Source organism: Daphnia carinata, chromosome 9 (assembly GCF_022539665.2).
Source record: "Daphnia carinata strain CSIRO-1 chromosome 9, CSIRO_AGI_Dcar_HiC_V3, whole genome shotgun sequence".
Lineage (NCBI taxonomy): Eukaryota > Metazoa > Arthropoda > Branchiopoda > Diplostraca > Daphniidae > Daphnia > Daphnia carinata.
This window is the reverse complement of record NC_081339.1, coordinates 1,591,385-1,616,903: the sequence shown is the minus strand read 5'-3', so window position 1 is coordinate 1,616,903 and position 25,519 is coordinate 1,591,385. Positions and strand designations below refer to the sequence as shown.

Sequence of the window (25,519 nt, the reverse complement as noted above, 5' to 3'; positions counted from 1 at the left end):
CGGAGAGATGTGATAGCTTGCTATTTGACTCGTAAGTAAAATGTAGGAGACAGTGGTCCCTGTATCCTGTGTAAATCTGGTAGCTGAAAAAGGCAATATTGTTACCATGTAATACAAAATAAAAATATTTATAGTATAGCTGCCCAATTCAGTTCAACCATGATTCGCCCTGAGACTTTGGCAAGGGAGTCAATAACTCAGCACTTTCATGATCTAATTTTTTTGGCTCTGAATATTCTCAACAAGTGTGCGCTTCAAACATTAGAGCTATGAAATCATTCTGGATTAAGTCGGTGGTTTCAGATTAGAAATTTTGAAAAGGAATCAAACAAAATGAAAACTTTGATACTTATTCTACATAATTGTTAACTAGTTATCTGCTGTTATCATTTTAGCTCTCGAATTTTAAAAATAAATAACTTCGCAATCGGAAAGCTAAATTATACTCTCCATTTAAGAACGAAGAGGGGGAGGAACTTTTGGAAGGGCGACAACGATAAAGACAACCTTCGCCAAAAACCTTTTATTCATATTAGAGTAACCCCAGTAATGGGGTTTACTGGGGTCCGAACTATGCCTACCGCATCCTCACTGGAACAGTCGAAAGAGGCAAGGCGCAGAAAAAGATTAAAAGGCTAGCGATGCTGAAAATGAAGTTTTCAAACTTATTGAGTTGTAAAATCCGTGAGTACCAGCCTGAAACATACTTGGTAAATATAGAGCTATCGATGATCAATACCGTACAGAAAAGAACACTGAAAAAAGGAGATAGGAAAAACTTTCCGTCCCATTAAACAGCTAAAACGAGCCCGCTCCTGTTCGGGAAAAAAAACATTGCATCGAAAAACCCGCACTACAAAATCAAACAACCCACAAAATTTGAATCGATCACCGACCTAAACAATTGCGGGGCCGAGCGCTATCCGCTATGAATGGCAGTTTGACATCTACACGGCTCTCCTTTCATTCAAGTAAGGCAAGCAGACGACCACACTTGGTATTCACGTAGTGACGTGATTTTGAGTTCGACAGTAGATTTCTCAGTATGGATAGGTTGTATTTTAAAGATAAAAATGATTGTTCTAAAGAAATTGCGCTGTATCCGCATACCACATGGAAAGGAACCAGGCTGTATGATGGGGACTCGAAGGTGGGTTTTCTTTGTTTATTGTATAATGACAAAAATAAATTTGAAAAATGAATTTAAAATATCAATTTGAATTCCAATTCTAGACTGAGTATAGGAGTGAAACTGCCTATCTTACTCCATCACATTTGTATTTCTCGTCTAACGATAGACCCGCAATGAACATGGTGCTAGACTTGAAATATATTGTTCTTGTAGAAGAAGAAGTTGGCAACATACTAAAAAGTAGTAAAATTATACTTCATCTTCTCCCATGTGTCAGTGGTAATGCACTTCCATTTCTGTTTTATTTTTATCTCACAATTTTTCTATTAGTGCAGAACAACATTCCAAGCCCTATGCAAGAAGTTCGGCATCATTTATTAAACTAGCATTTTCAGATAGTGTTCTAAGCAATTTTAAAACCTGCATTCAAAAGCATCTCCTAGAAAGGGCATGGGAAAAAAACACTGAAAATTCTTCTACATCTCATTCAGTAAGTAGATTTTATCTCAGTCAAAACCTTCATTATGTTAAAGGATAACAAATTATTTTTTATCATTCTTGGCGCAAGGAGGAAACAGTTGTAAAATTATAATTAAGGAATCTGCATATTTTTCTTCCATATGAAGTTTTATTATATATATACAGTACATATACATATAGGAAAGCTTATTATTTTGCTTACATTTGTTTAAAGGAAGTTATAATGCAGTATTTTTGCTAAAATTGATTGGAAATATCTTACAAATCCAATTTTCTGTGGTGGCAGAATTTCATGGTATAGATAATTTCATTCCAATTACCCATTAAATAATGAGGTATTTTAATATTACCCTCACATCAATCAGAGACCTGGTATCCTCAGTTACATATTTCCATGATACATCTTTACCCCCAGTTCCGAAAACTACAATAATGATTTAAAACCAACCCTTTTTAAATTTAGGCAACATGGATTTGGTTATCTTCGAGCTGCTAAATCATGAAATTACATTTTGCTTATTGCCGTCATTTAGGCTCCAATGGCGTTCAGATCAGGAATTGTCGGCATTGAAAGGCGTCTACAAGAAAAGGTTGAAAGTAATTCATCCAGTATACAGGTTGCATTTCAAGACATGAAAAACCTGATTGACATGGCCAAAGATATGGTCCATTTAGCTAATGTTATGTCAAACAAAATCAAAGTATGTATTTCTCTTTTTGCCACACCTGGTTGCTATTTGATTTTGCTTTTCTAGGATCGTCATGGAGACATCAGTGATGACGAAACAGTAAAATTCAAATCATACTTGTTGAGTCTCGGAATTGAAGATCCAGTCACAAGAAATGCTTGCTCCTCCAGCGATATGTTTTGCCAACATCTAGCCAAAGAAATAGCAACGTTTTTGCTAAGACCAATCTCGGTTAGCTTTTGGATTTTCGTAAAAAATGGCAAGTTTATTATAGCTAGCCAAACATGATATTTTTCCATGTCTTAGGATTCCGGTGGTTTTATGTCTTTAAGCGACGCGTATTGTCGTGTTAATCGAGCACGTGGATTTGAATTGTTGTCTCCGGAAGATTTTTTTCAGGCGTGTAATTATATGGAACAATTAAACTTGCCTCTAACTTTCCGCAAGTTTGAAAGCGGTGTGTTAGTGCTTCAGCTACAATCCGAAGCAAATTCGCAACTTGAGAAAGATACCGAGACGTTGGTAGGTTATTTTGTAACTCTCTCAGAGCTAAACTCGTTAAACTGTTAACCAAACCATTTTAACAATACTAAGTGTAGTAATGCAACTAATAGTTGCACTACTTAAATGCTTGTATTGGGAAAGACTCCTTGTTATCTGACATGAAGTCGTAACTAGTATCGCTTTGCAACGTCTTTGTTGTGCACTTATCATTTTTTTCTTTTTTAGTTACAGGCTAGGCAAAAGTTAACAGCATTTGATGTGTCACAAGAATTTGGGATATCTATTGTGTTAGCTGCTGAATGTCTTTACACTATGGAGAGGAAAGGAGTCGTGTGCAGGGATGATACAGTCCGTGGCCTGTTGTTCTACCATAATGAATTCTCTAGTCGTACGCAGATTATTTGTTAAAGCGACACTTGCATAAGTTGTACTTAAACTACTCAATTTCAGATTGTGGTTTAAATGCAATTGGTAGGTGCTGTAACCAAGTACACTGTACAAGCATAATATAGGTAAACATATGCTTGCCAATATACAAATACAAATAATTTGAAAACTGAAACAGATTTCATTGCAAAGCAAAGATAGTCAACATCAATGATGTTAAAACAAAGATAATTAAATTGGACAGTTTATGCCTAATTGGCCTTTTATTTCAATGAAGTCATTTGAACTGCACAAAATGGTCTGAGATCATCAAATTAGAAGTTTCTCAATTTCTTGCTGTAATGACTGGATTTGTGGTTTTAGCTGGGAACCTTCATGAACAGTCACAGAACAAGCAATGACAGAACGGGAGACCCCACAGGCACGCCCCAATGCTAGCATAAATGGGAAGAACAGTTAAGAATTGAATCTCACATGAAGCTCAAATGTAATTACCTTGCTTTGAACGAACAAATACATAAGGAACATTCTTATCTTCACAAAGTAAAGGCAGATGCAGTAAGATTTCCAAAGGTTCGGCATCTGCAGCCATTACAATAAATTCTGCAAGACCTCGGTTAAGGGCTTTTGTGGCTGTGAACGAATCAAAAGGAATAACCATTCAAGTTTGGCAAATGAGCAATGCATTACTAATGGTGGTTTTCACCTTCATTTGCTCCTTTACGCATTTGCTTGTAGTTGGATGCTTGTTGAACTAAGTTCAAAATTTTTACTGTTAGCTGTCCATCAGCCAAGGGATAAGCCTTAGGATTGATTTCTTGATCAGTCTCCTAAGTAAAAGAATGCAGAAAATAAGTACCTCAATTTCATTTGATACTTATGTAAATAATATTAACCATTTCAACAATTATACTAAAATAGGAAATTTCAATTCCTCTCTGCGATGGACGTCGCTTCACTGAGGTTAGTCAAACGGAGTCGAAAAATGTGCGTGCCCAACACGTGGTTTAAAACTGTTCTGTAGAAAATCGTGGTGGAATGTTGCATTAAGCTTCGCGATGCAGAAACAAGGGTTAGGGCTAAATGGTATACTAACAACTAAGTATTGAAAATCAAACGTTGCATGACGAAAACGAACATTTTTAAAGAGATAGCTTTTTTCAATGAAAAACATTGGCATTATTTGATGAACAAAAAAGAAATTTTGTATTTTTTGTATTGCAAAAACCAAAAAATTAGCTCCATGCATAAGGATAAAACGAATTGGCCAGAGTTGCCGAAAGACGATCTGGGCTGTGGGGCTCAGATTCGGAGTCGGAGGCTCGGAGCAGAACAACATGGTTTCCGTGAGTTATTCGACTGTTCGAGTTGTTCAAGGAAAAATCCCGCCGGCATTGTAATTTGCTCTCCCGCTCTCCTCACGCTCAAGCCTTCAATCTCTTTTTCCTTTACGCACCTACATTTTTCTGGTGTCCATCCGTCGGGCTGCCGCCTTCATTTGTTTTTGGTTGTGTGTTTTTTATTTACGTTTTGGTTGATTTTTCGTTTTTATTTATTTTTGCAATAGAATGTTTTTTACCTTTTCATTCTCTTATTTTTATTTTTTGAAATACTACTTAACTTTGCAACAGAATGATTTCATTGAAATGATTGTTAATTTTTAATTGTCATCCATGGGCATTCGACTAGTGCAGTACGTTGAATCATGGTTTCTCCTTTCCTTGTAATACATTGTATTTTTACTTATTTTCCTTCAATTGCCCATTCTTTTTTTAATTTGGGCGGGCCGTATTGTTTACCCTGGATATTATGAATCAAATCGGAACGCTTGCATAGTACCTACCCGAGTAATAACCGACCGGGCATTTTTCAGGTAGGTAAGTGCGTGCGGCCTAACGTGTCTTGGGTAATCTTCTTATCCCAGTAGCACACGAACATAAAACAGCTTTAATGTATAAAAATGTTACTCCGAAATAAACAAGTTTGCAGGAAAGGACCTCTCTGATGGCGGCTATCCATTTCTGTAAAATTATTGCTGAAAAGCACCTACTGGATAGTAAGCCAATTCGCCATCTTTCGGGTAGGGCGGTGCGGTTTCACGGGTATCAGGTAATCCCCATCTCCAAGTAAAGCGTAAAATTTCAATAACTTTTTGCGGGAAAACTACAATTTCCAAAACAAATAAAGTTTACAGAAATTGATGTGGATAACCTAGGCGATACTGTCCATATGTCAAATAAAATGGGACGAGTCATATGCGGCACACCTCAAAAGGCAGGTTAAATATCCGGGACTACCCCGTTTGGTTCGAAGCCGATCGCTTAGCTCGAAGCTATATCCTTGATCAAGTGAGTGCAAATTTCAGAGTAGGACCGAGCCATGAATCAAACCGGTGGTTATTTTGTTTAGGCAGCGATTTTTTGCTTATGTGCCTACTACCAACTCTTTCTTCCAGCGGTAAAGATCCGATACTATAAGCCGGTTCTTGTGAATTATGATGAACCCGATACTTCGGTCTTCTTTTTCATGTTTGCTTAAGCTTAGGATAATTCAAAGCGTCATCTTTCCAAAGAGGCTGTAGGCGGAACTGCTTTTCCCAAAAAACTGGCCTAACTTAACTAGTTTGGCAAATAGTTTATCTGGGTTGCTAGAAATTGGCCAAATTAGCTACTTTTGATGACCATCCGCCAACAACTGGATTTTCATTTTTCAATAAAACTATAAAAGAAAGAGAAATGCTGTAGAATGAATAATTACTTGGCTATGTTTTGCACGGTGCACCTTCTAATTTTTTTCTTTATTTTTGTACTGTGTTATTTTTTTTTTTTTTACTGAGAAGTAAAAGCGTTTTTTAAATCTGATAAACTGCTATTCTTTTTCTATCTTTTTTAATGGGCTTACTTTTCTTGTTAACAAAAATTAATTATACGAACATCCATAACTATCAACAGCGCAAGACGTAAAAGCTATACAGGGTTGGGATGGGACTGTGCTGGAACTTAACGAACATGAAGGATCGTTTGGTATTATTCACAACAAATCGATATTGCGTGCCACAGTTTAGATTTTGTGCTCAGCGTCCAACTTATCTACCTTCGTGCATTAATTCAATCAAGCATTTAGTCGGAATATAAATTTAGAAAAACAAAGGCAATACAATTTACTGTTTTTCTTTTTCATGTACAGTATATCTTTGACATGCGCTCTCATGGACTGGGGCTAAAGAGTCCCACTGCCAGTTGAACCGGAAAATAATGCATTGAAAGTTGCTGCTGCTTTTCTACTGTGATAAGTTAACTCCCTGAGATGTAAGTAATGTATATGGTTAACAAATAGAATAACTTCATGATCTCGCACATACACATAGAAAACCTTCCCTTACATATGCACAATTGTATTTGCTTAGTTACGACTGCTGAGATGGGACTGAAGCTCAACCTTGGGATTAAATAGTGCGGCTGAAACGTCCGATCTCAAGAAGTCTCGAGGTAGGTGGGAATAAGCTCAATATCTTTTAAACCAATGCGTGGGCCATCTCTCGACATCCTCGTCAGTAGTGCGGGAACTATTCTGAGGAAGACTAAAGTGTAGAATTTTACGTCTTCTCGCTTCTGCGCATCTTCTGCGCAGCTTCCTATGCGACACCCTCGTTCTCTATCGGAAATGCTGAGACGCGAGACTGCAATAAGTCCAGGTTCAGTTGCTTTGTAGCTGAAAAGAGAACACAGTTTTTTAAGAAATTCATTGACGTTTCGAAGTGCTATTGGGAAATAACAACCCTTTCCTGTAAGTCTTCCTCAGCTACTATCAGTTTGTTTGTTTTCCGGATATTCTATTTGGTAAAAGTGTTCCTTTCACAAAGATCTGTCTAGAAACTAAGCTACTCCTTTGTAATGGCTGGGGGGTGTGTGGACGGATATTAACGTTAGCCCGCACCCAGCTCAACAAAGAAAACCCGAAGTCCCATGAATTTACCCCATGTCACGCTATTACACTAGGTTAGGTTATTATAAAAAAACATATACATCTGTTGTTGTTACGCAGTAAGATAGAAAAGAAAAAGGCAAAAAGCGAAAAGTCACAGCTGTCAATCAATTCAATGCCGAGTTCAGTAAGCATCAGTAAGTATTTGACTGCCTTTAAGGCTTTGGAAGCGAGATCCGTATTAAGCGAGAAAAAGTTATAAATAGCCGCCCCATAGTACCATACGACGCTTAGACCGTTTGTCCATATAGCTGTAATGATTTTGTTTTCGAGAAAAAAGAAATTACAGTTTTTACGTGGAACACTGTTCACGAGTAATTACAAACGCGTGAAAGTTGAAAATTTTGAAAGAAATCAATTCATCAGTTGGGCTCCTCAGTTATCTAACCGTTTTAGTTTTGTTTAATAGTTTCGTTTAACTTCAATTTATAGCTGTCAAAGGTACAGCGTGCTCCTTGAAACGTCTGCAAAGGAAACACTTTTTTTTGTCATGGTTATGAATAATTAAAATGCTAGCAGCTTACAGGGCTAAAATTTGTTGCTTTGCAAAATATTTTCTCCTTTGTCAAGCTGAAGTAATATTACCCATATTTGTATTCCAAAAAAAAGATATTGCCTTCAACAATGTTTCATTTCGTATCACAATTTTTTCTCATGAATATGTTTTCGTTTTTGTTCAAAAATTCTCTACCTCGAAAATTCGTATTGGATTTTTTATTTTTTATTTTTTTGCTTTTGGTAGGTAGTTCTGGCTGATTGTGAATTCAAAATCAAGTTGTTTTCGTTGGAGAGCAACCAAACTTAATCAGAAATGTTGTTTTTTGTTTTTGTGAAGCAAAACATTTTGACCTTTCTCAGCCCGGTCAATACCAACCGCGCATTGGCCACACGGTTGTGAATATTGATGTCCCAGAGATGGATATCATGGAGGATTTGATGGCAGAAACGGCCATGGACGGAAACGGAATGATTTCCAACTATCCAAATATGTCTCATTCTCTGGACAACCGATACGGATTATGTAATCTTTCACGCTATGCTAGTTTGCCTTTTTGTGCGAACAAAAGCTCTGGGATAGAGGAATTTAGACCGGATTACTCCCATGGGTTTGCTATGCAACGCATCATTTCTATAGTGGTATGAAATGCGATCATTTTACATGCTCTGCGACAGCTGCCTTTACGTTTGAAGAAATTATCTCTAATCCGTTTCTATTCTTTTCTTTTCCTTTTTTTTTCCATTAAAGGTTCCAATTATATTTGGAATTATTGTTGTAGTTGGGTTTATTGGCAATGCTCTGGTGGTGGTTGTTGTGGCGGCAAATCAGCAAATGCGCAACACAACTAACCTGCTCATTATAAATTTGGCATTAGCCGATCTTTTGTTTATTGTCTTTTGTGTCCCGTTTACTGCCTCGGATTACGCTTTACCCTTTTGGCCGTTTGGAGATGCCTGGTGCAAAATTGTTCAGTACTTGGTTATCGTAACTGCATACGCCAGTGTGTACACTCTAGTCTTAATGTCGCTTGACCGCTATTTAGCTGTCGTTCATCCCATAACTTCAATGTCCATTCGAACGGAGGCGAACACTTATTGGGCCATCGCCGTTACCTGGGTATAATATAACCTATAATTAAAATTTTTTCTGACACCCTTCTTTTTTACTTATCTATATATATTTTTTCTACAAACAAGGTTGTTATATTCGTGGCCTGTGTGCCATTGCTAATGGCTCACGGAGAAGTGATGTATCTCTTTGCCGACGAGGAGTATTCTGTGTGCGTATTTCTCCAAAAGGTAATTCTTCTTATTTTAAATATTCTTAAAAAATATAACCAGAAAAAAAAGAAGGAAAGAAAAATTATCACTTTGCACCAGACACAAAGGAACAAGAATTAAAAACGATCGCTTAATGTTAATTGAAGAAGATGAAGTTTTTGAAAATTCACTGCAGACAGTGTAGAAAGCAGACTCTTGAATGGACCTTCGATGCATTTTCATTTCTAGGATGGGCGGGAGAACTCTAAAAACCCTTAAAAGAAAAACTTTAGTCCGCTCTGTTTTGCCAGAACATATACAGTACTTATTTCAAGACAAAGAGCAAACGCATCTGCTGTCTTCAAAATAGGAAAAACGCGGAGAAACCAAACAAACCACGAAACAGCCGAAATTTTCGTGCTTTTTTCGAACTCCATTGCCACATCTAAATTGCTATTTGGGCGGTGGTTTACTCATGCAAAAAAAACGCCCCAAATTTTTCGTTTTGGCTCGTCCTTTGGTATTAGGGCTGTAGAACGAAAGAGATGGTTTAACGCATGGTTTAAAGTACGAAATGCTTTGTGTCTGGTATAGAGGATCAAACGTAAAACTTAGAGGACTTATGCAGATGGAATAACTCGGTTAACAAAATGTTTATTTTAGGATGGATGGAGCTACCATGTCTTTCAGATCACTTTTTTTGCCACCTCGTATGTCATCCCACTGCTGTTGATTTGCGGTTTGTATATATGCATGCTTATGCGCTTATGGAGAGGGGTGGCACCAGGTGGGCGTGTCTCGGCGGAAAGCCGGCGCGGTAAAAAGAGAGTTACCCGCATGGTTTGCATAGTAGTGGTCATTTTCGCCGTGTGTTGGTGTCCCATTCAACTTGTTTTAGTTCTGAAAAGTCTAGCCTTGTTTGAAATCACGCCCTTTACAGTCATGATACAAATAATCTCCCATGTATTAGCATATATGAATTCTTGTGTAAATCCCTTTCTGTATGCCCTTATATCTGACAACTTTCGGAAAGCTTTCCGGAAAGTCGTTTACTGTCGGTCTTTGGGATTCGCTCTTCCAAGTTGTGAGCAGCGTCACCAACCCAACAATGGGGAAAAGTCTGACATTCGACAGCCCCTCTTCACGGGTAACACAGGCAACACTGGAAATACTGGTTTCACGGGGAACACCAATATAATGAAATCCACCGTTGTTCACGCTTGTAATAACGCTGAAGCTGAAGCGATCGACATTCTTTAAGCTATCTGCAACCTGCAAACTCGTTTCCTGTTTTGATATCCTTATCCTCATTTGAAGCCGGAAATGCAAGACTGCCAGATACACTGTTTGACTGAAGGAGGTACCCAGGCAGGCGAATGTAAGTATCACAATCGAAATATTTTGAAATTTGCACGGAAAATATATTTTGGTTTTTCTTCTCCGTTGATAAGGCGAGAAAATAATTTGGATTTCAAGGCTTGCCTCCTAATCAATGTTTTGGAGATTATTTTCAGACGTGAATGTCCTGACTATCGCTATAGTCCACATTGTATACTCTTGACTTTCTTTCTCTTTTCTCGATTCAAACGGATTCGTTTCTAATTTTGGGTTGGAGTGTAGCTATACCATTCCTGTGATTTGAGTCTCTATGTCGTGGTATGTAAAAGGTGACCTACCATACAGTCATGCGCGGAAGTTTCTAAACGTATTTTTTATTACGTTATAACAGCGGGCATTGACGGAAAGTGTAGCGACATGCGCGCCAACCCTTTCTCGTAGGGCTTTTCCTCAATCAACTTTCTGATCGGCTTTGAATGCGTTTTACGGATCGCTTAGCGGTAACGAAAGAAAACGAATACAGAGCGTCTGCTTACATCCACTTCGCCGTACGCGGCTATACTAAAACATAATGAAAAACGTTAAAAAGACACTTCTACGCATGCCCGACTTTGGTATAGAAGAACCTGGTTCGAAACGAAAATTTCAACTCGATCCGAATTCCGTAGATGGAATAATTTACCGTTGGAACAAATTAGTCTGATGTCTAATTGTTTGACATTGCCGACACAGTATAATTCTATGCTTTACACCTTTGTTTTACCATATTGCTAGCGAAAGAGTTCGGATGAACAGAGTAATCAAGTTCGAAGGCATAATTCATAATTAAAACTATCGATTTTCTGCTCAAATTTATGTCGAGGGCTGTGGAAACGCACCAAACGTAACTTGGGTAACATGAAAACTCAAGTTCCCTTTCTGCAAGTTTTTGTCTAGATTCCTCGGGGAAAGAAAAACCTATTGGTAGAATCACGAATCGATACGCGTGACCTACCGAATAAGCAAATTCCAGCGTGCGTTTGTTGCGAATGAATTTTTTGAGCAAAAGGAAACACGACGTCGCCTTATTTCATTTTGAATACTGTTTAAAGCGTAAACAAATTAAAGCTGTCAATAGCGACATTGCGAGCTATTGACGAGGTAAAAATTAAGTGCATCTAGCTGTTCCCAACCAACGTTTTAGCTCCTTTTTCAAATATGAAATAGTATAACTATTATCGTGTGAAAAGACACTATCTATGACTGTTTTAGTCATCCAGGCACATATGTCTTACTTGTTTATCCAAGAAGCCCAAGCCTATAAAAGAGGAAGTTTTTAAGAGCTCGTCTAAAACTAATGAGAGCATTAAACCTAAAACGCATATTGTTGAAACATAATACAATTAATACATCCTCTGTTTACCTTCCCTTTCAGGTAAATTATTAAACCTTGGGGGACACCGCTGACGGCTGTTTGCGACATGTTTAATTCACATTGGCCGTAAAGATGCATCATCGCTTTTGAAATTTACCCAACCAAACGGATTTACGTATGACCGCAATGATTGAGAGATTTTTTTACTTACGTTTCCAGTAATTTATAAAATTGGTAATCGTTTCCAGTTGTAAATACTAAATAGTTCAATAATGTTTAAATATGACTTAAGGATAAGTTCAAGAAACGTTTTAAAAATCTGTTTCCTTCTATTAAATCCCATTGGAACATGTTGATTTAAGAAAAATCACATAGAAATATAGGAAGTTTAATGAAAATAAACATGAAACCCCTTTTTTTTCTCTTTTTTATAGGATTATTGGAATAGATCAGATTCTAACTAGAATTATGTTGTAACGTAACACTTCTTCTCAAGCTACATTTTTTACTGTTTCTGGAAGGTGTCTGCTTAAAAGGCTTTTCCTGCGATTGTCGATTGTCGAAACGAAAAAACTAATTTCGTTTCGAAAACGAATTCGTCTAGAAAACAAATAAAATAAAAGGGTAAGAATAATGAATAAAACATACTATCATACCATACCTAGACATTGTTTGCATTTTCGAATGACAATACTAAAACGGAACAACAAATAAATGTCGAATAAAACGCCGAATGTCAAAATTTTGGATTCTGCCACCATTTCAGCATAGCGGTGGCGCGCCCTGGTTCATCTGGAAAACCTATTATATATTTTTATTTGATTTGACCGCATAAATATTTCAATGCGAAAATTTGAAAAATTACTTCTACCGGACGGACTGGAGCGATACACTAGAAAGGTTTTTTTAGTTTAGCGCCATTAGCAACTGATAGTAAGCTGATTTTGGTTTACCCAGGGCCGGGCCCTATTCCAGCACGCAAGAAAAATTGACACAAACATTTCGCACTTTAATATTAAAATATTTAGTCCATCAAATACAATAAAAAAGACACAAAAAAAATTGGCTTTCAATCGGGGAATACTTTCCTTCTCTTCTCTTTCAAATCAAAACCAAAGATAGAAATAAATAAAATAGAATTATAAACGCCCTGAATTTAAAAAGGGAATTAGACAAAACAATAATAATGAATAAACATGGCGGATTCGAGCGTTAACGATTGAAAATGTCATGCTTTGCGCCTTGTGAAAAGGTTTATTGTAAGTACCATTCTGGCACCATTAGCTTTAAGTTTTCTTGCTCGACCTCGTTTTTCTAAACTGAAATTTTAAAACGCATAAAAAATAAAATAAAAAGTTAGCAAATGGGTGTTGAGAAAAGTGGATCCAAAATACCAGATTGAACGACCGAAAAAACTGGAAAGGGGATTACTTTAATAAAAAAACGAACATAAAGTACATGAATATTCTTCATCGCTTGTAGCTACGACTTCCACAGTCTTATAAAAGACGTTGCAGAGAACCTAGCAATATAGATATTGATTGGGATAATATAAATTTATATTACATAAGAATATATTTATATATATATATATACGTATATACTGTAATAATTTATGTAGAGATATTAAGCGAATTGAATATTTTTCAAAAATACCGTCACACTTGTATTATATTTACAAGGAAGAATAGTACAACAAGTGATGCCTTAACTAAACAATGTCTTAACTAAGACTAGAAGGTAATAAAACTTTACCCAGTGACAGAAAAGCTCTGAAGACCTATAGGGAACCCAAGGAACTCCTCGTACCGGAGTTTAGTCAACTTCGGGAGCTCTTCGGATAGGCCCTATCTAACGGAGTTTCGCGATAGGATTTTATAGCGTTGCGCGAGTTACACTCCTTCCGCACTGCGTTATCTCCTTATCTCTCTTTGAATAAGTTTTTTAAAATGATTTCTTTCTCACGGTTGCTGAGTGGTTCAAAGAGCGGATGACTCATCTCTGCGAAGAGATAACCATTATTCCGTTTTTCACCCGTGACCATACAAAAAAAATATAAATTGAACAAAATCTTGTGATTGAACATCGCACATACGGTTTGGTTCGACAGGGCAATGCCTTACATTGCTGTAACAAATATTCTGTAACGATAATGAACAACATGTTTTTTTTGTTTGTAGTTTGCTGTCCGGAATTAGCAACCGGGAGATTATGTTAGAAACGAAAAGGTACACTAGTGAGCGAATTCACTCGAAAGATATGTGATCACCTAAAACAATTAGGTCATTTGAACGTTCTTTTCCATTCGCTCCACTAAATAAGCCGAAAATGGCAGGACAAAAACCAATAGGTGCCTACCAAACCAATCTACTAGCACATGAAGCTCATTAGGCATTTTATTCGTAACACTGAATGAGCTGATAAACAACTGAAAGAAAAACATCACGTATTCCGTTAGCTCTTCGTCGCCGCGTTCTTGGCTGTGGTTGCCGAGGTTCCATTCAGCTACAATCCGGAATACGAAGCTCCCAGCTACCCTTCAACAACGTACCCTGCTCCTAGCTACCCTGCCGGAAGCTACCCTTCATCAAGCTACTCGACACCAAGGTACTCTATACCAAGCTACAACAAGAATAACTAATACGCCGAGATCACCGTCACCACCACATCTGGCGAGCGCAACATCGATGACAGCAGCCACTGGAGTAATCAATATTATCCTTTGTAGCATTAAGATAAGGCTGAAAAGCACATTCAGATTCAAAAATTAACAACACAAAATTCAATACAAAAATAATTAATGAACATTATTCTTTATTCATTCAATTTTCTAGTTTTCAGAATTATTTTTAAAATGGGAAATGAATCACACATCTGTAAACCATTTGAACGATGTGTAAGCGGAATCGGCGACCGGAAAAATAGAACGCTTACAAATGGTATTGCTGAACCTTCCAACATTTTGTTGCTCCGCTGACCGCAAATGACACGCAAAGAATCTTTCATAGCTTTGCGGCCAATGTTGGCTTGATTAAATGGTTGTACTGAGCACTGAAATGGAATGGATACTAGCATGTCATTCAGAACTATCACGATGTTGGCCCGGATCAAATTGCTGTACTATATAATTGAAGGCATCCCCTCCCCCCGCCACCTATCGCCCATTGCTGTTTAGCCTAGCTGTTTGCCCGTTTGCTAGCTATCCTCCGGTACGGTGACAGATGGTTTTAAAGAGATAAACTGTTCCCCCTTTGGTTAATAGAAGACAAGAATATTGAACATCACTTGGTTATTTCATAATATTCTAAATTAATACTCTTAGTTCTTTAGCCGTGACTAGAAACTCCTTAAAATATATGTGGAAAAACGAAGTTTATGTATGTGGAATATATAAAGTTTATGCTGGTAATATGCAATATTACTTGCTTAAATTTGTAGTAGCAACTGAAATTCAATAAGCTATTCGAAAATTTTTTCATTTGTACTCCAATTTTCACCCAGTACAATTGTGCTAAAGGTGCTACTCCGATAGAAGGCGAGAGGTTTGTTCATGAGGCTCTTGGTACTCCTTGCTAGACAACCATTATGTGCTGCTCCCAGGCACTACAGTGGTTACACTGCCAGTCATTATTCTACCATCGCCGCCCTCGGGTGCGCAAAATTGGCGTAGGATCCAACGTGTGTAACAGCATAGCTACGCAAAGTCGTAAGGCTCAGTAATACCATTTGAAAAACGTCCTATTATTTTCGATGGCAGATGTGTCGTTATTTCTCTAATTAGAAAACGATTATGAAAATCTAGAAAATTGAATTGTTTATTTATTTTAAATCATTGTATTTATTTTGTTACTGAAATCGCACATTACCGTTCTGTTGCCGAAAAAAACCCTAAAGCTTTGTTATTGGTGTTTAAACCGCCCGAAAAAAGGTTTTAAAGAATTGATCTAGCAGCTTACGAATGGTAACGGTGATGGATCGCAAGCACCGCTTCTGGAGGATACTGCACGTGTAATAATGAGCAGGCTTTCTTATCTTATGCAAATCATACAGTAGGTCGACGATTGAAATTAAAGTGGCGTAAGGACAGGACATCTGGAATTGTCTTTCACATTGTTCCCTTACTACAAATATTTTTTGACGACCGCAACTGCATCTTTTTTCTTACTGAAATCAGGCAAATGAACGGCTATTAACTCATACACAAAACCATCAGTTAGTGGTGATTAGTGTTTTGATGAAAATCCGCCGGTATAAACAGCTTGCGCGTACAGATGGCAGTTGTTCGGATATTAGCACTAGAAGTAGAACTCTAAAACAGAGTGGCCTATCTGCTCCATGGAGAATTTGATTGAACAACAGAAATGATAGACGGCATTGCTAAATGGTTGGGGTTATTTCCAAGTCTAAATTTAAGGAAATATAAAATGAAATTCGACATCTCATATTTTAATGCACAAAAGGAATAACACTTAGCCATAGCATCAACCTATTAGTATCAACATTGGCTGCAAGGAGATTGAGGATCACTGCTTGTTTTTCAAATCTCTTTAGTAAAGTGGTTGCCTCTGTCTTTTTGCAGCAATGAAGCCACACCCACTTCGTCAGTGATTCTTTTAGATTAATTTAAGCGTTTACAAATTTAATGAAACTGTTTTTATTCATTAAAAAACTGAATAATCTGTGTTACTATTTTTCCGTAATGCTCATTTATGACATCGTGTCCTAGTTTTCCAGAAATTAAATGAAATTAAATTTTAGAAGCCCAATGAATGACTACCTTACCATTGAGGTTTGCTGCCATCATAGTACAGCAGTATGATCCGGGCCAACATAGTAACAGTTCTGAAGGATATTGGTATGTCATTCAAATGATTAGCGCAACCGTTTTACTTCTTTTTCCCCAACAATTAAACGATATAACGCAAGCGATGTGTTGCTAGCCATGCGAAGAGCCATGTGCTCTTATTTTTATGAGTTGATCTGGTTAATGGTAAAGGTATTTTGAATTTTAAAAGCGGAAGAAGATTAAGAAGTATTTTGAATTGAAAATGAAGGAACACGCACTTGTTTTGGCGCGAATTATATCGTTTCTACATGCTATTTTTTCGGTTTGTCATTTATGTTATCGTTTTGGCCCGTTTTTTACATGTAGAAGATCCGACGGTCATTCAACTTTATATGAAATCTCTAGTGTCAAGGAATTGTACACGAAAATGAGCCTGTCGAAAAGATTTAGCCACGTTTTATTTAAAATGATTACGTGTGTGAATTATGTGTGAAAATCCCACAACAACAAATCACTCGTACGATTAATGGCCATTTACTCATTCCGTAGAAGATTTTAGTCCTAGCAGTCGCCAAATAGGGAAAGATACATACACTAGTACAATAAAAAAGCCTAACAATGTTGGCCAGTTATATAGTATTGAACTGTGAAGGTCTAGGATATGAGAAACGTGGCTGCAAACGGGAATTCAAACGAAATCAAGCTTTACTTCAAGAAATGGAAAAAGAAACGGAAAAAATGAATAAAGCATAACATATCAAATTACAATCTAGCAGTGAAACATGCCCCTTTGTGACATGATCAGCTTGACATTTGATTTCCTACCCTGCCCAATAAACCAAATAGTGACTTCATTATGGATACTCAGAGTAAAACACCAATAACGTCAATAAAAAAAAGATGGAAAGGAGAAATGAAGAGGTGAACGGATCCTCTTTAAAGTTACAGTGACGTTTCAAACTAAAAGAAAAATGAAATAACAATAATAATAATGAAATATACATTCCCTCGTTTAGCGGATAAGCCTAAATGGACAAAGGAAATTTGGATGAATGGAAGGACCATGGAATTCAGTGTAAATAGGAAAATAAAAGAAAATGAAAAAAAAAAAATTGTTCACCAGGTTGGCCAAGTGGCTAATGCGCTACAACCTTGGAATACTTTCTAATATCGATATAGTGGAAAGATTTTGGTCCATGTACGTGGTAACTAAGCACTCATAATTTAGCAATTATTCAGCGAATACAAGGAATATGTTATCTAGATCAGTTAGTTCCTTTTTAGCGAAATGAGAACCTGATGTCGTTAGCTCTAATTTACCTTGCTATGAGGAAGCAGTAATGAATTTCTTGATAAGCCTATAGTAGGTGTGATGGAACACTAATAACTAACAGATTCAGAAACGATTGTAAATGTAACTTTTGACATATCGTGAAATGACCATTGTACTATTAGCAGACGATTGGCATAACACAACATAACTTGAGAAACCATATTACCATGTTGTGAAACAGTTTAGTTTCGTTTTATACCGTTGGCCGTGGTTTTAAAAGAAAAACACAAATAAAAATTTTGTCGAGCCAAATAAAATAGTTATTTAATGTTATTAATAAATTAGCATAATGACTCCAGGTAAATACAACCAGGTTGGCCGAGTGGTTAAGGCGCCAGATTTAAGTTCTGGTCTCTGATAAAGAGACGTGAGTTCGATCCTCACACCTGGTAATGCCAATATAAAAGCGATGACAAAAATGCAAAATATAGACTAAACAAGTACCTCACAAATGATATTGTGCTCATTAACGAATCAGTAAGTTATTCAAGACATAGTTCAGATTGTGGGCAGTACCATGCTGTGCTTTAAGATCCGTTACATTTAAGGAACCTTGCTATATTATTAAGGTACCTTGCTATGCGAAAGAAGCAATGAATTTCTTGATAAGCCTATAGTCGGTGTGATGGGACACTAATAACTGACAGATTCAGGGACAATTATAAGTTTAACTTTTGACATATCCAAAGACGACCACTGTACTATTAGCGGACGATTGGCATTGACATAATATAATTTGAGAAAGGGTTAAGAACCATAAACATCGCGAATAGTGGTTAGGTTGTTGCCAAGTTGAGTTATTGCCTATTTCGTCGATCTATCCTCCCATGAGTCTGTATTGACGGATGAATTGGATACGAGGAGACACAGTTCCGTGATTCCCCTACGGAAAATTCTTGTCGGAAACTGGACGTCCACCGTTCAACGCAACGCATCCAAATGCCGCCTTTACATGAACAATGTTCCACACTCCACGACCAAATCCTTTGTTGATCTCCATGACTACGTCTTCTACTTCGAAATCCGGCTGACGCGTCTTCCATTTCCTCCACGCGGCTAACGATTGTAGATATACAGTCTTTCATTTACTCAGAAGAGGTCCAGGAGCCGTTGGTGGTACCGGTAATGGTCTCTTGGTGACGCGTCGGCAAAGGATCCAGCTGGTGGTGTGCCGATCGTTTGCTTGTTGACTAAACATTGACATTCGCTTTGTTGACTAGATAAGAGGGAAATCATGTCATTAATTGCGTCCAATGAGCCCTGACACGTTGCTTGGTTTTAGATGATGTCAACAATTTCAAGATGTTGTGCGAAAACCCTTGACGTGTCCTACTTGTCCTCAAACATTTTGCTGGCACAATGTTAATCAGCTTTTGCAGTAGCTCGACGTGAAATATTTCGAAAGTGGTGCGGATTCATATAGATAATAGATGATTTAGTGTACAGTATTAGTATGTAGTTAAGTAGAATGAAATTCAATACAAATCGTTTATGAAATTCAAACTTCAACGTGGTTACTGTACAATCTCTTGTCAGTCGACGAACAATTTATTAAAATTTCAAACAATTTATTCATGGTTTTCAAATATTGGCAAAGGCAGGTAGAACCACATCACCATGTTGTGAAAGGTTTAGTTTCGTTTTATAACGTTGGCCGTGGTTCCAAAAGAAAAAACACAAATAAGATTTTGTCGAGTCAATGGCTGTTGGTAAATTAGTTATGTAATGTCATTAATGAATTAGCATGATGACTCCGTGTAAGTACAACCAGGTTGGCCGAGTGGTTAAGGCGCTAGATTTAAGTTCTGGTCTCCGGTAAAGAGACGTGAGTTCGATCCTCACACCTGGTAATGCCAATGTAAAAATGATGAGAAAGATGCATGATATCGATCATACAAATACCTAACAAATGATGTATTGCTCATTAACGAATCAGAAAGTTATTCAAGACTTAGTTCAAATCGTGGTCATTACCATGCTGTGCTTTAATATCTGTTATATTTGAACGGTATTGGAACGATTTCGAAAGAAGAAGATTTTGAAGGCAGCTCCGCCAAAATGTGGTTTCCGAGATGACTGGAAGGTTCAGTGGATGCCAGCTTCTCTAATGAAATTTGGGACATTCCCGGCTGCATACATCTCCACCACTCTTCACCCAAGTCCTTCTCAGCGCCAACAAATTTTGTTCCATTATCTCAAGGAATGAGTTCCGGTATCGGATAACGACGAGGTTGGCGGAGTTGGAAATCCAACCCTGGATATTAAGGTCTGGATGGCTCAAAGCTTCCTCGATCGCAACAGCTTTTCTCACCTCTTGTTGCATAGACGATGCGGAGCTAAGATAATCATTCCGTTAGTACTATCCTGGATCGCCCGGATAACTTTCTTATAACTTCTTTATAACTTTCCTTGTAATGAGACGCACTGTATGAATGTCGACGAAAGGGAAACGCTTGCTCCAAACGGCAGTTGATTAATTCTGGAGATGATGGGTTCGGTCGAGCCATTTTCCTGTCACACGAAGCGAAAATAATCCGGGTCGTCGACAGACAGGCGAAACCGACTGAACATGGCTTCGATGCCAGAAACCTAGGCAATCTCTCCCGCTTGGAAGCGAGAATTGGCGGCCGCTAGTGACGGCCGTAACGCTGGCCTGCTGATGATCGCATCGTTCAGACATTTACCTATGAAAGGAGCCACAGCGTCTTATATAACTTGGAGTTTTTCCCTTTTTAAAATCCATGATGAGCCAAAAAGTACTTTGCGTTGGATGTGTCTGAAACACGGGAAGGTAGCTGTGATGACTTGGCAATGTTGCCCCCCATTCCCTCTGATTTAACCTAGAGAGCTCAGTGTGGTTTTGGTACTTAGACTAGGAAATACATCTAAACTTTCTCTGCATATTCGCTCGGTCTATTCGACTTCATTCCATGGCGTAGTTGGTAATCTTTTCTCGAAGTGTCGAACTTATTCCCTAACTCAGTTTTTACGAAACTGCAGGAGCGATGTAACGCCGGTCGAAATTGTCATGTTTGGCACCAGCAATTCGCCTCCCGTGTCCAACGCGATTCAGAGACCGTGGAAAGCTGGCTCAGTGACCTCCGAGATTTAGCTCGCAAGTGTGAATTTGAAAACGATTGCTGTGCTGCCTGTCAGAACACGCGGTTACTAGGGCAGATTGTGTTCGGCGTCGTTGACGATGAGGTGCGTCGCAAGCTATTGGAACTGGGCGCCGAATTGACGCTGGATAAGGCTATCAACCTTATCCGCACGGCGGAGGCCACACGGTTGCAGGTCTCCAACATGAGACAAGGCAATACGGCGCTGGTTAACCAGATTAAGTCAAGAACAGGAAAGCAGCCCAGCGAAAAACCAGCCTATTCACAAAAAAGTCAAGCGCGCGGTAAACCTTCGGTTCGATGGCACCCTCCCGGTTGCCAACCCTACGGATGCTGGAATTGCGAAGCAGACTCACGTCATGCAAAAGAGGAATGCCCTGCGTTCGGAAAGGAATGCCATTCGTGTCACAAGTTGGGTCACTTTCAGTCCGTGTGCGCCCAAGGTAGCTCGGCGTCCAAGCCAGAGACAGCCAACAGCATCACCATTCAGTCCATACTTCAAGAGGACATGGTACAGATCTGTATTACCCCTACCTACAGTGGCGCGAAGCATCTTATCCGGATGCTGCCAGACTCTGGAGAATCCATCGATGCCATCCCAGCCCGTTTGTATCAGAGCCAGTTCAACGACGTCCCGTTATCTTCTCATGGGGCCGAAGCCGTCACAGCCACAGGTGCTCCTATAGCATCGCTGGGCCAATTTCAAGCGACGTTGGGGTGGGCCAGCAGTTCCAGCAACCCGGTTGCCACATCAATTCACGTCTTTTAAGATCTTCAACAGCCGGTTATTTCAAAGGCGACACAGAAGAGATTCGGCATGCTGCACGCCCAATACCCTCACGCGTGTATGTTAGCAGCCCTTACATTCCCCTAGGCAGAGCACCCAGCGGTTCCAGATGTTCTATCGACATTGAATGAGCTGATGGCTGAGGTCCCTTCCATCTTTGACGGTGTATGCCGGCCGATGCGGGGCCCTCCATGCCATTTCCGGCTCAAAGAGGACGCAGTTCCCTCATCGATCCGCGGATCGCGTCCTATTGCTGTTCCCCTTATGCCAAAAGTCAAGCGTGAATTAGACATGTTGGAGGAGCAAAACATTATTGCCAAGGTGACTGAGCCAACAGCGTGGGTCCACCCTATTGTAGTTGTTCCAAAGGCGGACGGCGAAGTAAGGATCTGCGGTGATTTCACATCCCTCAACCAGTGCATCATCAGACCAGTCTTTGAAGCACCTACACCATTTCAAGCGGTTCGCACAATCCCACCTGGGATGAAGTTTTTCACCGTGATTGATGCACTCAAAGGATACCACCAGGTAGTACTGGACGACGAATCCAGCCTCATGACGACTGTGTCCACCCCGTTTGGTCGCTACAGATATCTCCGCCTTCCCTTTGGTGTTTCGCTCGCTGGGGATGACTACGGTCGGCGCCTCGCCGACGTTTTTGATGACTTCCCGAACTGCCGACGCGTCGTCGAGGACGTGCTTGTTTTTTCGGCCACTTGGGAGGAACACATTGGCCTGGTGAGGCGGTTATTCAAACTTGCGGCGGATCATCGGATCGCCATTAACGTGAAGAAAATTGTATTTGCACAATCGTCGGTGTTGTTCGGCGGCTATGTCGTCGGGGAAAACGGATTTCAACCCAACCCTGACCTGCTCAAAGCTATTCGCAAGTTCCCGAAACCCACCTGTGTCTCAGAAATGCGGGCTTTTCATGGCCTCTGTCAGCAGGTGGGAAATTTTTTAGATGACCTGGCCTCCTTGCTCCGCCCTCTAGCGCCATTGTTACGAAAAGATTTCGTCTGGGAGTGGACGCAACAGCATGAAATAGATTTCCAAGCAGCCAGGGCCGCGCTATCGTCTTCTTCGATTTCCGAATTGGCATTTTACAACCCGGCTCGCCCAACGTCACTCCACGTAGATGCTTCACGTCTCCGCGGGTTAGGTTTCGTCCTCCGTCAGCAGCAAACAGGGGGCAGATGGACTGTCGTGCAAGCGGGATCCCGTTTTCTGTCAGACGCCGAATCCCGCTACGCCATGATTGAGTTGGAGTGCCTGGCAGCTGCGTGGGCGATGCGGAAATGTCGCCAATTCCTTGAAGGCCTACCATCCTTCCAACTAGTTACAGATCACCGTCACCACATCCCCATCCTTAATGACTATCATTTGGACAAGCTAGACAATCCCCGGATCTTACGCCTCCGTCTGTTGATGCAGCGCTATTCCTTCGTGGCATCGTGGGTACCAGGCAAGAGTAACGTGATGGCCGACGCATTATCCCGTTCTCCCATAGATCAGCCCTCCCGAACGGACGAGATCGCGGAAAACCTCTATTCAGCGCCCGAGCACATTCACTTGATGGATGTTATGGAAGGGTCCAGCGCCGCCAATCCTGACATGTTGCTGTCATCTGTGTCTGCAGCATCGGCCGTAGATCTTGTAATGATTTCCCTCCGCCAAACCATTCTGCAGGGCTTCCCGAATGAAAAGTGTAACCTTCCGTTAGAAATCCGGCCATTTTGGCATGTACGCAGCCGGCTCTATATCGACGGATACCTAATCCTGGTCGGTCCTGGGGTGGTCATCCCGGCATCCTTACGTCAGGAGATTCTTCGCAGGCTCCTCCAGATGCATCAGGGGGCAACAAAAATTCGTTAGCGCGCGCGGCAATCGGTGTATTGGCCCTCCATGGACAACGATATTGTCATGGCTGTGAAATCTTGTCCGTCGTGCTCTGAACGCCTCCCGTCACTTCCATCGGAACCTCTTCTCCCCCACGAACCAGCCTCCCGTCCGTTCAAATTCATCTTTGCCGACCTTGGCACTTTCCGCGGTCGGGATTTCTTAATCATCGCCGACCAGTATAGTGGGTGGCCCCAGGTTTATCCCTTCCCTGACACCAACACATCAGCGCATCGAATCATTGACGCATTCCGTTCTTTCTTCACATGCGGCGTGGGCGTCCCGGTAAAGCTTTGGACAGACGGTGGCCCACAGTTTAAGTCTGACGAGTACCTGTCATTTCTGCGTGAATGGGATATCTCACACGGTCGTTCTTCACCTCACCACCCAAAGTCATACGGTCAGGCATAAGCAGCTGTAAAATCTATGAAAAAGCTCATCGCGGGCGCCTGGACCTCTGGCACCTTTGATCAGGATAAATTCGGAAAGGGCCTTCTCCTATTCCGCAACGCACCTACCGCTGGGGGCGCATCCCCTTCTCAGATTGTGTTCAATCGACCAACACCCGACATAATTCCAGCTCACCGTCGTTCGTTTGCTCCGGAGTGGCAGAAAGCTGCTGGGATCCTCGAGAAACGTGCGCTCCGCACTAGGGAGCTTCGCATCCAGCATTACAACCGACACACACACACCCTTCCAGCTCTTCGCATCGGAGACAGCGTGGTCATCCAACACCACATTTCCAAACGCTGGTCAACTCCGGGAATCATTGTGGAAGTTGGTCCATTTCGGGACTATTTGGTAAAAACCCCGGCCGGTCGTTTGTTTCGCCGTAACCGGCGGTTTCTTCGCCTCCGCAATCCGTCGGTCACGCAGGAAGGTCCACCTCAGTCGTCAGTTGACATCCGTCCTCCTGCCCCAAAAGCCTCCGAGAACACATCGTCAGCCGTTCCCCGCCGTTCGCAGCGGATGGCAGCCAAGAAACCCATGGATAAAGAAGCCTGCCCCGCGGAAGGAAAAGACATGTGATGACTTGGCAATGTTGCCCCCCATTCCCTCCGACTTAACCTAGAGAGCTCAGTGTGGTTTTGGTACTCAGACTAGGAAATACATCTAAACTTTCTCTGCACATTCGCTCGGTCTATTCGACTTCATTCCAGTAGCCTTTGTCGAAGGTCTTCTGAAGGACTGCTCGATAATCATCCTCAAATTCTAGTTGACGTTGGAAACGACGAAACAAACTTTGAAGTTCGTTCTCGGCCGTCTGACGGTTGTTGACGGGATTCGGCTCTCCCTCCCGCCAAAGTATCGTTACCAACATCTAGCTCCTTGTCTTTACCTGCATTATCTTGAGGGCACGTTGGTTGTCGGCGAAAACGCAACCACACTGAAACTCTGTTTCATGGTCTTCCGTGTCGCAAAACCGTCGCATTTCGTTGACCAGCTTCTGCATAGACTCAAGATTCAAAAAAATTGTCATGACCAATGGTTATTGAGCAGCATCCAAGTCAATAAATATCCGAACACTGCGTTCGGCAATATAATGGCTTATTGAACAACCATACTATTTTTAAATAATCTAGTTACGGGAAAAAAATTTTAAAACACGTTTTTTAAACTGTTTGACTGAACACCCTTTTAATATTCCTCTCCATCAATAATTTCAATTAAATCAGCGTAGTGCATTAGTGGAATTTTTTTTAGTTGGTGACGAACAAGCATTTACATCACAAGAAATAGTTTTTCCGGTTTAGAAAAATTGTTCGCAATTGGCAGTGAATAAAATTTTGGGGATTTATTCATCGGCGGTGTGACGTCCGCCCTACTGATTGGATTTGGTAGTTATTTAAAGTTAAAATCATATCCTCGAAAAAAAGTTCCGTCAAATCAAATGCAAATCAAATCACGTAAAAAAATCGGTTTTCAAATCAAATCTTTTAAAATATGGCCGAAATCTGAATTATTTAAT

General features: G+C 40.2%; 3 protein-coding genes and 2 non-coding genes across 6 annotated transcripts; 4 read left to right on the top strand and 1 right to left on the bottom strand.

The window, feature by feature from the left end:
• The first annotated feature begins 993 nt into the window (after positions 1–993).
• LOC130689149 (vacuolar protein-sorting-associated protein 36-like) lies at positions 994–3,230 on the top strand. The gene is made up of 7 exons (XM_057512173.2): positions 994–1,150; positions 1,234–1,411; positions 1,468–1,622; positions 2,146–2,313; positions 2,368–2,532; positions 2,608–2,823; positions 3,031–3,230. The coding sequence occupies exons 1-7, from the start codon at positions 1,046–1,048 to the stop codon at positions 3,211–3,213; spliced, it is 1,170 nt and encodes a 389-aa protein (XP_057368156.1). The 5' UTR covers positions 994–1,045; the 3' UTR covers positions 3,214–3,230.
• Positions 3,231–3,432: 202 nt separating this feature from the next.
• LOC130689162 (NHP2-like protein 1) lies at positions 3,433–4,247 on the bottom strand. Its single transcript, XM_057512191.2, has 4 exons — positions 4,089–4,247; positions 3,899–4,022; positions 3,688–3,825; positions 3,433–3,626 (listed from the first exon to the last, which is right to left on the bottom strand). Exons 1-4 carry the CDS (start codon positions 4,089–4,091, stop codon positions 3,502–3,504), a joined length of 390 nt encoding a protein of 129 aa, XP_057368174.1. The 5' UTR covers positions 4,092–4,247; the 3' UTR covers positions 3,433–3,501.
• A 2,591-nt stretch (positions 4,248–6,838) lies between these two features.
• LOC130689148 (allatostatin-A receptor-like) lies at positions 6,839–11,944 on the top strand. Of its 2 annotated transcripts, XR_009421769.1 has the most exons (6): positions 6,839–6,978; positions 8,012–8,313; positions 8,423–8,791; positions 8,872–8,973; positions 9,598–10,312; positions 11,687–11,944. XR_009421769.1 is itself a non-coding variant. In XM_057512172.2 (5 exons), exons 2-5 carry the CDS (start codon positions 8,092–8,094, stop codon positions 10,192–10,194), a joined length of 1,290 nt encoding a protein of 429 aa, XP_057368155.1. In that variant the 5' UTR covers positions 6,839–6,978; positions 8,012–8,091; the 3' UTR covers positions 10,195–11,653. The 2 variants fall into 2 exon arrangements, 1 of the variants encoding a protein (XP_057368155.1); XM_057512172.2 differs by lacking the exon at positions 11,687–11,944 and having other exon boundaries at positions 9,598–11,653.
• A 6,109-nt stretch (positions 11,945–18,053) lies between these two features.
• On the top strand, positions 18,054–18,137 carry Trnal-uaa (transfer RNA leucine (anticodon UAA)). The gene has a single exon. It is a non-coding gene; the product is annotated as a tRNA-Leu (tRNA).
• A 1,374-nt stretch (positions 18,138–19,511) lies between these two features.
• Trnal-uaa (transfer RNA leucine (anticodon UAA)) lies at positions 19,512–19,595 on the top strand. The gene has a single exon. It is a non-coding gene; the product is annotated as a tRNA-Leu (tRNA).
• Positions 19,596–25,519: the final 5,924 nt, after the last annotated feature.